The following is a 14821-nucleotide window of genomic DNA, read 5'->3' as shown; positions in this document are numbered from 1 at the left end:
CTCACTCGTCTGTGTAATGCAAGAGAGGGTAGCAACATGCAAGAGGGCATAGCAGGTGAATCCACCCACTGCAGGATCACTACCTTCAAAATACAGCCTGTGCCACCACATTTCTGTGCAATTTAGTTCTTGCTGCGAAAATGTTTCACGATGCCCACCCGCTGGTGGGCCAGAGGCAGTGAAACCAGTTACTTACCTCGCAGGGAAGCTCTGTAGGCGATTGTAAGCCATGTGCAAGATTTTCAGGTGTGGATGGCCTGTTAACAAGGGTACGCATTTATCTGTGAGGTTGTTATTGGTCAAATACAACTCCTGCAAGATGCTATGGGTTTCTTCAGAAAGAGTGGCTGGAGGAAGCATTTCCAGTTTGTTGGCAGAGGCATTAAGAAATCTCAGGCTGCAAAGAGAAGTTGCATAAGAGAGTTCAGTGAAACATCCTGCAGGTTTTGTCTAGAAGTATAAATGAAATCTCTCTTTTTAAGATTTAAGTTAAGATTGTTATAAAGCAAAGGTCAAAAGCAACAAGTTCACAACAATGGATAGAAAGACCAAAAGTCTAGCATTATATGAACCAAACTTCTGATCATGCTTTTAAATTAATACATTTGTACGAACAAAACATCAGCAAAATGAGTATGTCAGAATGTCTCTATCCCCTTATCAAGACCTCAGTACCTCCAACATTACTACAGATGTACCTACAGGTAACAGCAATAACAAACCACATCATTTCCATATTCATTCCACATAAAAATGAATTCTGAATTCCTCATCAACGAACCATGAGAGTATAGCTGCCCTTCAAGTGACTAAAAGAAGTCATTGGTAAAAAAGCCAGCCAATTTTTCAGTATTTTAAATACTGGCTAGGGTGCAGACGGTATTTTGTTTAAACCTGCAGGCCTGAAAGCAACTACAAAATACGAAAAAGTATTCTTTGAATATTTGGATAACTAAACATGCACCAATCACAAAAATAACCCTGAGACCAAGCAGTAATTTGCCTTTTAGATTTTAAAGAGGGACAGTGCTAACAGTAAATTAAATTTAAAAAGTTATATACTTGCTTGCTGATGTATGCAGCAAGACAGACAGATCTCTATGTAGTTCCTGAGTGCCCTACCCCTACTCCCCACAGTAGCAGAAGCCCTTGTCAGTATTTTCTGCAGTCCCACCACAAGCAGCAAGGACTGAAGAAGCACAGAAATGAAGTTATTCTTTCTGCCTCAAAGCACTTTTTCCAGGATGGGAACAAGACCTGTTGAGGTATAGGCACTGCCCGCTCTTGCCAGTCAAGTTCTGCGGGCAGAGGATTCTTGTTTCTTTAGGGGAGTTTGGTGATCACAGCAGCACTGGAGGAATACACACTGTAGGCATCTTGAGGGCTAGAATTCACACAAGCAATTCCAAAGAAATGGAAAAATAAGGCTATTTATCCTTTAGTAACCAACTCTGGCATGACCATGCCGTTTCAACAGAAATAAGACCTCTCTCTTCCTTCCTCCTCTTTTCAGAAAACACTGCCTTAGAGAACTTGTGATACAGAAGTAAGTGTGTGCCTGCCAGTCTGCAGTGACTGCGTTCAAACCAGGCCGTACTGCTCCTACCAACTAATAGGAATGGACAGCTGCAATGGGCAAAGTTGTATTCAAGAAACAAGACTCAGAAATGAGCTGGCTGAAGCCTACAAAGCCACCGATCAGGACACAAAAGGTAGGTGCGCATCTGTCATCGATCTTCACAGAAAGTGATAAAATATTGATAGCTTCTCCCATGCACGCAGGAATCCACACTGACCTTTAAGGTCTATTAATGAATGAAATGGATTTGCAAGAGCTGCAGCTGCTTGAAACTTGCTCAGCAGCAAATAAGGGTCAGACATGCTACAGGGGAGTCACGTGGAATGCCAAAGGATTAAAAAAACCACTATTTCCATTAGAAGCAAAAATCTCTCAGCGCTGCACAGAACTGAAACTAGGTTAGCTGTTTCACACAGACAGAGGAGTCCACTTCGGAGAAACACAGTGTAATCCTCAGGCTCATTCATTATTCACAAGGGTGGTAAAACTCCAGAGGAGGAAGGGAGGAGAGGGAGGATTAATACAGAGAAGGGAATAAGCAGCTGAAAGGGTTTTTAAAGTTATTTATTTATTCTAAAAAGATGCTGCTCAATTTCACCCTTTAGCTATAAACTAAAAATACATTAAGCTCATTCAAAGCTGGATTATTAAACTGAAGCATACCACATCAACAGTTCCTGTACTTAATTAAACACCAGCAAGCACACTTATTGCTAAAGTACAGGCAACTATTACTTTGGTAACTTCAATCTAACATGTGTGATAGTCTTCCCTCTCCACAAAAAAGGCACTTTGATTAACATTAAAGCCACAGTACCTTTTGTATCACTCATAGTACAAAATGGTCGTCTTCAGCTCAGCCTGGAAAGGCTTAAGTAATAAAAAGGTTTAAGGCTGCTGGGAAAAGTGAACTTTCACAGGAATACAATGGGCATGAGGATGTGGCAGCAAAACATCCCCCAAGAAAGGGCATATTCCACTACCCTGAAGAGGAATCTGTATTTTACTTATGTTCCTGCAAGCTGCAGCACAATAACCTGGAGTGTTTCACAGGTACCTTCTTTTAATAACCAAATAGAGCCAAACAGATAACCTAGAGAGCATCCTATGGCTATGAAGTTCAGAAGAACATAAGTTCACTCAAGTACAGCTAGCCCAAAACACAGCTGAAGGCTTCAAGTAAGAAAAGGTACATTGCTCTCAAAGCTGAAATTAATACAGTCTACTATACTGAAGCCATTTTAAATTCAAAAGAAAAATGCATCAAACAAAAGCTCTTCTGTTTTTAATAAACTTTCAACATTGGTGGAATACAACAAGAAATTTCAAGCTGTTCCCTCACTGGTATTAAAAGTAGTCAGAATCTGCGTATTCCTGCCAAAAAAAAAAGTTTTGATGCATATATTTTCCAATGGGGAGAGAGGAGAGCTATTGCTCTGTACCCCCCGCCCTTTTGCCAAATCTTCCAGAGTGATACAACAGTGTTGGAAATAAATCCCCATCATCCTGACCTACGGTTTAGTGCCTTGATGTGAACAAGGTTTAGATGGCTAGCAAAATCTTGCCAACAGTCTAGACCAGGGACCCTGTGGTAGCAGGGTATCTCACCTACCCGATATGTAACAACTCATGGCTGGGTAGCACTCAACAGTCAGGTTCAGGATAGTCACATACTAATCTCTGTCTGTAGCTGACATCATTAAATTAACTTTTTAGAAAAGAGTATGCTGCTTATTTATGTGTTCCTTTTGACCAGCTGTTACATTAAAATGGTAAACACATTCTGAAATAATAATTCTTTCAAGATATTTTCTGGATTAAAAAAAGGGGGGGGAGGGGACGGACATACAGACGGACAGGACACCATTCTTTGGGCAGAGAACAGAAAAAAACAGCAGATCGCTACTGCCAAAGCTTTGTCAATTCTGTGCTATAATCTTACGGGGGGGGGGGGGGAAATATCTGTACTTGCCCATCAGGTTTTCCCTCACGCTGATTTAACACAGAAGTCCTCCTCCGGGTTATTTCCACTCCCCTATTTCTTCATCCTTGTGCAACACGCCAGCTGCTACCTTAGAAGGCACATCTTACAGCTGCCCTCCAGAGGAGTTGAAATTTACTTGGGCACAACTGTTCCCATCTCTCTTGTGCATGGACTTAAACTGATTCATGTTCCTTGAAGATATCCCACTCATATTGCTTATCAGATGGAAGCAGAATGTCAAGTATTAAAGCTCAGTCCAAAATTAATTGTTTCCCTTTCCAATTCCACCCACACACTATACCACAAGCTCATGAAAAAAGTAAAGCATCACTACAAAGACCTGATTTCAGCAGCCTGCGCACATACCAGAGTATAATATAGCAAGGAGAGCATGAATTAACAAGTACTAAAAGAGTGTTGGAGATTAAGAAAGAAACGAAGGCACTGGCAGGGAGATACCAGAATTCTTCAACTTTGACAAGGTGCAAATTCTCCTCTGGGGTAATAATATAAACATCGATCTCTGGCCGGAATAAGTCACCTTCGGTTTTATGGGGTATTAAAAGTACAATCCCTTGCTGGATTTAAATTCTCCAAGAGACAAAATAGAAAAAACAGACTGTCCCAAAGAATAGGCTAGAATCAAGGACATGGATCTAATTCAACAAAACAGACCTAATACGCAGTCACATGCATTCCCTATTTAAACCCAGAGGATTCTGATGTCAATTTGAACTTCCAAAAGCAGAGGAAGAAAATCTTCTACTGAAAACTTGCAGAAGGTTCGAAATTTTTTAACACCAATGCCTACCTCTAGCGCACAGAAAAGCTGAATATAGACCATTGTGAGAATACACATCTCCCAATTCCTCACCGTTTTCTGAGGTAGCTTGGCAAACTCGGCTTGCTAGTAAGACACAGCCACCACTGAAAAATGTAAGTCCTCCAAAAAGCTCTAGGAATGTTCAACATTAAAAGGAGCAAGAGACAACTGCATCCAATGGCAAAACAGCAGCAAATCAAAACCACTGTGCTTAGCTTGAAAGTACTAATAAGAGTTGGAAAGAATACTGCAGCTGCAAAAAAGAGAGTGTGCAGAGAAATCAAGATCTCCACTTTGGCCTGTGCCCCAAGATCTCCATCAGCACAGAGCAATCAAAATCAAAATTTCTTCTTCAGTCCCTTCTGCAGAGACATGCCCTCAATTTCTGATCGCCTAATCCTAAAATAATTTATGATTGTGGTAGCAGGTGTGTGAGGAAGAATCCTGTAAGCGAAGCGTGTCTGGGGGGAAAAAGAAAGGCGGCGGGGGGCGGGGGGGGATCAAGGCAGTTTTGCCAGCCCGTGCAAAAGAGGGTTTTTCTTCTCCTTCAAAAATAAAATGAAATAAATGAAAGGACGGAAACATTCACGTGAATCCCCTTCCTGTTGATGGGCTGCCAAAAAAACCACTTAACTGCTGCTGTCTCCTCAGCTCTTACTTTCTAACCTATCTTTAGCTGTTTCATTAACTGGGATTTCCCCAGCTTCTAATATATCTGCTTGCAAACCCTAACCTACCAGCAAAGAAACAAATGCAGCTAAGCATTTCTGCAACAAAAGTTATGTGCATCAAACACTCAAATAGCTCTTTTCATTCATTTGACTTTGTTTCCTCCCTCACTTCTCCTGCATCCACAATAGGACTGAATACTTGCAGCAAAAAGAAGCAGCCACATTGGGTGGAAATGGAAAATCTCAAACAAGAACAAGTTTAAATGGGTCACCTTCCAGAACTCCAGCAAAAAGAAAAACCCCAAAACAAATTAAATCAAATCAAAACAAAAAAATAGTAAATCAAAACAGGTAAGAACAGCTGAACAAAGCTGAAAACCAGAGTCATGCAGACAAGAGCCTAGATGGGCTCTGAATAGCTGGCACTGGCTTAGCCACCACAGCTGGCTACTACCAGACACTACAAAACAAAGCCCAAAGTTTAAGCTGTACACATCACAGCTACATATCTTCACCACACGACTGCTTTAAATAGTCCGATGGCTGTTTCAAGGGTTTATACTGAAAACATTCACACTAACTGGAAAGGAAGCTTAGGCAAGAGGCAAACCCTCGCCCTTCACCACTGTGTCTCCATTTTTAAACCTCCCTGACCACTGCCACTGCTTTTCTACCATACCCAGCTAAAGCTCTTGAATGCTTGCTCGTCTTATCCAAAGAGCATTTTGTACAACAGTTTTCATGCCATTAAATGGTACTTTGCTGCAAGCTGGTCAAGGAAGGCAGTAAAAAATCTGTACGAGAATCAGACAGAGCGGGAAAGGCATCACAACAGATGAAGCACTGGATAGAAATGAAAGGCTGCAGGAATGCAGGTGCACAAAAAAAGGTTCAGGACTCAGCTTGGGAGTTTTCCCCATCAGTCGTAGCACACTTGCATGAATTCTCTGTTTTTGCAGCATCTGGTAATGAGAAATGAAGAGATTATCTGGCTGCCTCTGTGGCGCTCATCTTGCCAAGAAAATCCCCACCCTACAAGAGAAATCCTTGCTAACATGATCAAGATGTGCATACTTTCAGTGCAATAAACAGAACCAAGTTCTGTCTTGGTCAGAGAAATGTTTCATAGGCTAGTCCTCAATTTCTCCTCAAGGAACAGTTTAAAATAGAAAATTAATAAAAAAGCAGACCAACAAAATATCCCCAAATTATACTCTTCAGGAGAGAAGGACACCTTTTCATTGGTTTTTGAAGGATTAAGGCAGAAAAGCAATGGTCATTGACTCTTCTATGAAGAGAACAGAGGTTTTTCAGTATTTTTTTCTTTTTTTTTTTGTGAAAGTGATATTCTCTCTTTGTGCACCAATGCACCGATTTCCCTCCCTTCCTCAGATGTTCTAGATGTCAAAGCCTACCAGTGCTTGTGCTGAAGTTCGCCCAAGGCACTTCACACCCACTTTGTCAAATATTCAGGATTGAGAAGGAGAAAGCGTTTATAATTCACAGCATGAGACTTCGTATCCAGACAAGGTATCATCTGTCAGTTGCACAGACCCGAGTACCATTCCAAAGAAATAATCTTTTCAAGGCTGCAAAAGGTAAGTCATTTTATGGAGAGATAAAGGTTTTGTAAGGTAAAGTGATTTGTCCAACATTACACGCTGCGTAGAGACCATGGCAGACCACTCAGGAAACCCAGTTCTCTTGGCACGTCTGGCAGTACAGATTGTGCTTCCCAGGGAATGCTTGGAGAACAGAAGCATTTTACCTTTTTAAAACAAAACAAAACAAACCCCTGAACACCTTTCCCTGGCCCAGACCCATTTCTGTTGACACTTAGCTGCTGACAGATGCAAACATTTGAAAACAAAATAAAAAGAAAGATGTTTCCTGTAGGAAATTCCAAACTTAAAACTCGGCCATTGTGCACTAATCTGCACTGCTGTTTTCCTTCACAGTTACCACTTTTGCAGCAGTCATAGGAGCACCAGCACGGACAAGCCATTTGCAAGCCAAGTCATCTAAACCAGTAAAGGGGTAGGGAACAAGGGGGAAGACCCCACCCAAGCCGACTGCTTCTATTATCATCACAAGCGAGGGAGGCTGCAGCAGCGATGAGGTGCCAGAATGAGTAAGCTCTGTTCACCTCCTGCGACGGTAAGTGACTTTGTTAATGCCCGTAGAAGACGTTGAAAACACGTGCCCTGTACTGCTTGAAAGCTGCAGAGGGGAAAAAATCCCCAAGCCAGAATCAGCCATTTGATGCTGTTATTCAACGTATTTTTTAATTCTACCTCTTCTCAGCACGCTTTTAGCAAACTTCTGGAAATCTACCCCCAGTCTTGGTTTTAGCCTGTACTTGTTCATCTTGGCATTACAAAAAAAAAAAAAAGGGGGGGGGGGGGGAAGCTGTCTACAGTTTTGTAGCTCAGTTTAGAAAGATGAGTTGCAGTACAAAAAATTCAGGTTCTCTCTCACTGCCAAAATTGCACTAATCTACATCCTAAACCTACAACCTGTTTTTTATAGAAATTTCACAAAATTATTTCTCTTTTTGCTTTCAAAGATGCCAGTAGCTTTCTGAAACTTAAAGGTTTCTTTCCTTTCCAAGTTAACAGACAGGAATTTCAACTTGGGACCTGTAAATAGCATTTTTTTTTTTTTGACCTGATTTTGCAACTTCCTGTAAAAAAAGCTTTTTCCAAGGTTTCATTTCTGAATTTCATACAATCTCTAATGTAAAATAGTTTGAAAAGTCATCCACAAGACAATTATAGCTGCTGATGTGAAATATCCTTGCCACATGAACAGGCTATGAATTTCACCACTTTTAAACAGAAATGTGCCAGATAATTGCAATTATTACAGTAGTAACATTGCTAAGTTTCAATGCTTTGATTGCACTTTTATGTAAAGTCTCAACTGAAACAGTAAATTAACATCAGAATAACTTTGTTGATAATTAATTTATTCCAAAGGTGGTACCCTACACAGGCTTGAATGTGGACAGGTATGCAATAGTGTTGTTCAAAAAAAAAAAAAAAAAAAACACAAGTAAGTAAAAATTATTGTAAAGGTTCTTTACAGCAAATCAAGGCTGAAATGTCATACTGGTTTCCAGAACCAAAACCCTGTCCTAGTAAAGTTCACCTTTTGAAAGATAATTTTTAACCTAAATGATAAATTCCTCAGAACATTACTGTTCAAGAGTAAGTCAAGTTAAGAGTTCATTTAGAAACCATCTGAACCACCACCCTAATTCTCCAACTGGCAACACTGTGAATCCCAGCAACTTTAACCAGAGTTTATGACAGAATGAATAACAGTATAAAAGTAGGGGTTTCGCAATACTCTTAATTGGGTGAGGAGCTGTGACAGTGAGATCACCACTACTTTTGCTTCTCCACCTCTCAAGAAACCCAGGAGCTATGCGTTCCTTTTGTCACAGCTAGGATCAGAAATAAAACCCCACAGCACACAATCTCACTGTTAAATTATGCATGGGTTGAGCACTCAGAAATCCCATGACTATACGTGGAAGTGCAGAGGTGCAAGGAACAGACACCAAGCGGAGCAAGCCCATCCACCATCCCCAGACTATGCTACTAACCTCCCATATTTCAATCACAGCCACTTTACAGAATATGTTCATACCCAGGAAGAAAGATTATGAAGACTGAGACTAAAGAAACAGCAGCATAAAAATAAGAATCCAGAAAGCAGATCAAGTGGTGACACCAGCTAAATTAGTGACAAACATTTGAAAAGCATAAAAAAATTCACAAGGCAAGGACAGGGGAATAACTGAGTTATTCTGACAGCCTTATGCACAGATTTTGTTTTGTTTGACAGGTATAAATAAGTTCTAGCCTCTGACTGAAGGGGAAAAAAAAGCTTTCACACTCCATCAAACAAGCCTAAGAAATATGTATTTAAAGAAACTGCCACTAACCCATCTCAGTGTATGTAGTAGAAAATAGCATGTGCTTCACTTTACAGCTAGATTTCAAGAAGTAGGTGTTCAGCAGGAGCTTGGTGGGGAAAAAGAAGCAACCATATAAGGCAACGAAACCAGAATAAAAAGAATGTGTTTTGGTGAGTTGGGCAGACATCTGTTCTTACCACACAAGGCTTGGCAACTTTCAAATTAGGGGAACCTCAGATTACCCTTTCAGCTAGGAAGTAACACACAAAGCAAGGTTCCTCACACACAAGTCGAGATCAAATTTCTTTATATTTACCTGTCTGCTTTCAAAAGCAGGTTAGACGGCAGTTCAAGGAGCTGGTTGTGTTGCACGTCCAGGACCTCCACTTGCGTTCGCTCGAGCCGATCTGGTAGCCTTCCTAACATGTTATGTCCTGCCAGCAGCTTACGCAAGCTACTATTGTAAAACAACCTTAGAGAAATAAAAAACACCAAAAATGAGAAAAATCTAAACTGAAGAGTTGCTTTGAGAATTTAGGTGCAATATCACAGTTCATTACAAGAAAGTGATTCAGCCAACTGATTAGCAGACATGGTATTAATTACGCACAGATCCAAGAATGTCTTCCCACTCTCCACCAACTTCTTGAAAAGGTTGTTCAGAGACAGGGAAGAAGGTTTAAGGATGATTCAGGAGTGAGAGTAGCGAGAAAGGGTTATCTTATTGCACTGTATAAAACATGAATATAGAAACATGACAGTGAAGGAAGTAATTGCTAACAATGGCTGCAGAAAACTGCACATGTGGGATCCCCCTAGCTAATGGAAGAACTTCAGAAGTGTGGGTGAAATCACTAGTCACCCCACAAGCTTCATAGTGCTCTATTCATCATGTGCTGACTCATAATCCAATGCAATTTCCCACCCCTCCATTTTCCTTTTCTGTTAATACCAGACTAACATAAAGCCTCCTTTCCAGTTCTACAGCGAATGAAATTTATCTAATCGGCTTTACTTTCTCGAGCTTTTACAAGCAATAGATGACCTGGAGTCCCATCCCCCTGCACCATTTTGGGGGGAGGGGGGGCTGGCAGAGAAGGGGAAGGGGAGAAGAAGGCAAGGTAAAGAGACAAGAACAAAGAGCTGTTTTGATCAAACAGTAAAGCTAAAATTTGCAGTTTAAACAACGTAATAAGGAGTTTAAAATCTGCACCTAAAGACCTCAAAAATGGAGCAACTCTTGATTTTGAACAGGAATCACTTTCAGCAAATTAAGAAAAAAAGATTATTCTTCATCTGCCACCTGTCTTACATTCCCACTATTGTACTGTTTAATCTGGCGAACCTGTGCATCACGCTGACCTATTTCAACCAAAGACTCTCAAATTACTCAGCATTAAAGCAAAAATCTTCTTCCCTCTGTTACAATGACCCAAATACACATAAAGAGCTTCCCTGCCCCTTCCCTACAGTACATCAGGTCATTGGATTATTGTGCCAAAATAATCAATGAAGTATGCTGAGTATTTTCCCCTTGACAGATACAGTCATACGCCGTATCTGTGTGCCAGTGTTAACAGTTATCTCAGTTGGCTGGATCGTCTGCGTTATGACCGCGGATACAAGTCAACAGCCAGCCGTATCATTCCAGAAGGCTCAACTCAGTGTGAAAAGACTCACCACACAGTGATAAGCGTATCTATTACGTTTTCGTCATTTAACCATTTTTGTTTCACTCCACTTTTACTTGAAAATCTCTCTCAGTTATGGATTTGCCTTTCTATTCTATTTCCTTTCCTAATCAAGACTGGCCAGTATCATCAACACCAAACACTATGGGAAAAAGCAGAATTGGTTGACAACGTCTCCAAAAAAATTTATCACTTTGGGTTTTTTTTTGGTTGGGTGGGGGCAGTGCCATCTTAAAATACAAAAAAGTTCAAATCATGGCAAAAACCTTAGCAATTAGCTTCTCCATGAAAATACATTATAAATAATTCAGAAGAACTGAGTAAGTCTCTGGAGTTTTGTTTGTTTGTTTGTCTTCTCTTATTTTCCAAGTTACACAAGCACCAAAGGAACTGGGCTGCCTGAAGAGAGATTGAATCACCAGCATTTAACTAAGCAAGCTCCTGATGAGCCCGGGACATGGTGGGGAACCAGGATGCTGGGACTCCTCTTCCCTATGGGCAGCTTTCCCACTTGCCCAACTCCCACTGGAAGTTTTGACAGGATCAAGAAGTTCTAAGGACTATCACGTCGCTCAGCATCAGCATCTTCTTAGAAAACATGGTTTGGTGAAAGCATTCAACCAATTCCTTTAGTAAGCAACTGTTCAGGAGAACACATGTTGAATACAAATAGATCTTTTAAAAAAAACAGACAAAAAGGAACAAAAATACATACAGACATTTGTTCACTGGTGGCAGCAAGGTCATTTTGGCAACTCTTAATTGAAGCATTTCCATTTTATTTGGGGAATCTTTGGCAACGTCAGGTTTATGACAATGAATTTGTCCTGCATAGCTAAGACTAAGTACCCTTTTTGTTATTTTTCAGTACTTTTAAAGCAGAAATGGCTGCATTACAGCCCAGTGTACATTGTTCTCATTTTCTTTAATTGAGACAAACGTTAATACACAGTCCTCTATCTCAACTGCTTCAACTCTTTGTCTTCAAGGATTTTTTTTCTGTTTCAAAAGGCAAACGCACACAGCATCAACTGTAGTTTGTTTAGATTAGGTGCAACCTCCAGCCTTCCAGGAAACTGCTGGTCCGTCAAGGCTTGAACATTTGTGGTTAGAGTTGCAAGCATCCTCCTAGGAGAGTCCTGCTCACTCACTTCACAGGTTTCCAGAGTGCTATTCTATGTAGAAGGAAAAGCATACAGCACTGCACATGAACACACTTAATGGGTGCTAGTATTTACCTGATACTTAACAGTAGGTCTATATACCTGAGCCATTTGCATTTGAATCCAGACCCAAATTTCCCTGAAGTTTAACAGACGTTCAAAGCCTGTGTTTTGAACTGGGCCTTAAAACTGATCTGACTTATTAGGAGCTAAGCTATCTAGACACATACTACAAAGAAGAGCTTTCAAAGATAAGCTGTTTCCTGGGGTTAATGATAAGATGGCAGGAGAGACAAGTGGGATGTTGACTGTACCTAATTTCAGCTAATCATTAATCTCCCAAAGATATCTGGTATGCCTTGACAGTCCTTGCTGTTATGAAGTGCAAATGAAAGGCAAATGAACTTTTGCTCCCCACACCTTCTGAGTAGGCGCAGTTTCACTTTGGGTGAAAAAACAGAGGGATTAATAGTCTGCATGTTAGTTTGCTCGGTAAATCTCCTCACATCCTTTTCTGCCCACATTTCTGAAATCTATTCTCTTCCCATTTCTGACACTAAAACTGCCAGTTTACACCATATGGCACATTCATCTGACCCAGACAAAACTATCCTTTTTGGTTTCTGATGCTCTTCTGTGCTGTACAGCTCCGTATGGAAAACATTCAATAGCTCATCACATACTAGCTGTCTACAATCTTCAATGGCTCTGCACATCCCCACGCAATTTCACCCTTTGTGCCTAGTATGTTCTCCCTCTTTCACAACAACTCTTTTGAAGCGTACAGAGCAGCCAAGAATGACAGCTCTCTTCCAGTGAAGTCAGCGACTTAAAAATTCTCAATACCAGCACCTGACCAGTATACTCACCTGGAACGGGTCTCTCTAGAAAAGAAAACTAGTAAGAACCATTCATTATTTAAACTCAACTCCTATTTTCATTCCTGTTCGCTTGCTTTCCTATCATTTGTATTTATCAATTTGAAGTTCAGACTCCTGGAAAAGAGATCATCTTTGTAGTAAAGGCAATTGCTCTACTTGCAGGAGTTCACTTGCTTGATGAGGCTTTATCTTTTCCTCTCAACCCTTTTACACTCAAACAGGGCTGTGAACTGGAGTCTCTAGGCACCACTGAAACTAAGTTACAAGTTCTGGATCTCTAAACTGTCATGCAAAGTTATGGCTGTAAATATTTAATATTCAGTATTAAAAATGAAGGGCTTTCCTGCCTGAACAGCCACATACAGCTTCAAAATTTCCACCTGGAGTTCAAAGTCACTGCTTTCTCTGCATGAAAGTAAAAGAAGAAAGGCTGGGTGGAAGCTTGAGGCATGACGACACCCCACAAGGTAAAAATAAAATCAAACAAAAGATAGAACGGGCCTGACAGTCACTGGAACAAGCTAAACACTGAATCAGCAATTCTTTCCGAATTGCTTATCCTGTTCCACATTGTGCAACTGGTCTGCAAGACTCACCGGGCAGGCAGTTCACGTATCTGATTGTGGCCAACATCCAACACTTCCAGTTTCCTGCTGTCACATACCCACTCAGGCAGGTTTTGCAGGTGATTTCTATGAATAAAGAACACAACAGGTATAACTAAACGATAATCGAGATGCAAAGGCTATTAAGAATACAGCCTCAAGAGAGATACAGATACCTGCAGGAAATAAATCTGCTACATAATATGTTTCCTATGAGACTGCATCACCCTTCCTTCTCTAAGGGCACTACCAGTGCAGTAAGGTCCTGAGTGAGGGGGCAAGAAAGCTAACAGCATTATTATCTCCCTAGATGTGCAGCCACTAAGAAAATGGAAAAAGCTGCTTCCAAATTATTGGGGAAGAAGCATTAAGAGTATCAGAATATTGAGGATGAAGAAGTCTCTCTATGGAGAAGAAAATTTGAGATACTCCTCAGAAGATATTCACACCCTACACAGCTGAAACACACCTCTCTGATCCCCCATAAATTCAATCCTGAAACCCACTCTACCACTCTTCAGCTATCTCATTGAATAGAGCAAAATCTTCTTCGTGTGTATCTTTAAAGTCAAGTGTTTTGCTTTTCTTGCATTTGTCTTCACAGAAACTAACCCTTCTAAAAATTAAGTTCTTAGAGGTAAGTTTTTTCCAAATATTGCACTGAAAACATGCAACAAGGCACAGTGGGGTACCCATGTATTCTGCCTTAAAGAAAAAAATTTAGCAGTACAAAATACATGGAGGAAATTGTGTGCATGTGCATTCACATAACCACTACTTCAGTTATCATACACAGATGCAAAACTGGGCATCAAATAATATTCAGGCACTCACAGACTTGAAGTTCAGGAATAGGACCCTTACACAGCATGAACATAAATCAATGTTCATGCTCATTCATGTACTTTTACCCTATAGTTTATTCACGCAAGAGCCTTTAACGAAAATATGTAATAGCAGCCCAACCCCTCTTACCCTCACATAGCTTCCCGTTCAATCTCAAATGGATTTCCCAAATTCCAAGTGAGCCGAGAAGCTAAAGACACTCTACCCATTTAGTTACAATGCCATCACTGAACTGAGGCACAAAAAGAGTTCTGTGATCAAAATCATGCATTCTGCACCAATTTCATTTACAGCTAAATGGAGAAAACAGCTTTACAAAGAATGCTTTTCAATAAATCACACTTATTTAGTCACACCTGTGTGTTACATTTAGGTGCACAATGCGAGTAACTCATGGTTGATGAAACTTTGAAGCTGATAGCCACTCGCCCAGGTTAACTCACTAATTGTTACGATCACCCTCAACAGCTTAAGAGTGCTTTAAGCAGGCTTTTTAACGAATGAGATTATCACTTCAATATGCAGATGAGTAATTCCTTAAATAAGACAGACATTAAGCACATGTATAAAGTGTTTTCCTGATTCAGTCCTTAAATTGTAAAACAAACTAAACCACCCATTTTCCATTTCTTTCCTTATCCCACCCCCTCGTT

General features: G+C 40.5%; 1 protein-coding gene across 1 annotated transcript in view; it reads right to left on the bottom strand.

Moving 5' to 3' along the window:
- Positions 1 to 14821, bottom strand: part of PHLPP1 (PH domain and leucine rich repeat protein phosphatase 1) — a 143276-nt gene that overhangs the window by 17174 nt on the left and 111281 nt on the right. The window contains 3 exon segments of the mRNA XM_050890888.1: positions 197 to 397; positions 9299 to 9454; positions 13314 to 13409. Coding sequence (XP_050746845.1) covers positions 197 to 397; positions 9299 to 9454; positions 13314 to 13409 — 453 coding nt within the window.

This window comes from Gymnogyps californianus, chromosome 2 (genome assembly GCF_018139145.2).
Source record: "Gymnogyps californianus isolate 813 chromosome 2, ASM1813914v2, whole genome shotgun sequence".
NCBI classification, from domain to species: Eukaryota; Metazoa; Chordata; class Aves; order Accipitriformes; family Cathartidae; genus Gymnogyps; species Gymnogyps californianus.
The sequence above is the reverse complement of the archived record's forward strand: the minus strand, read 5'-3'. Positions and strand labels throughout refer to the sequence as shown.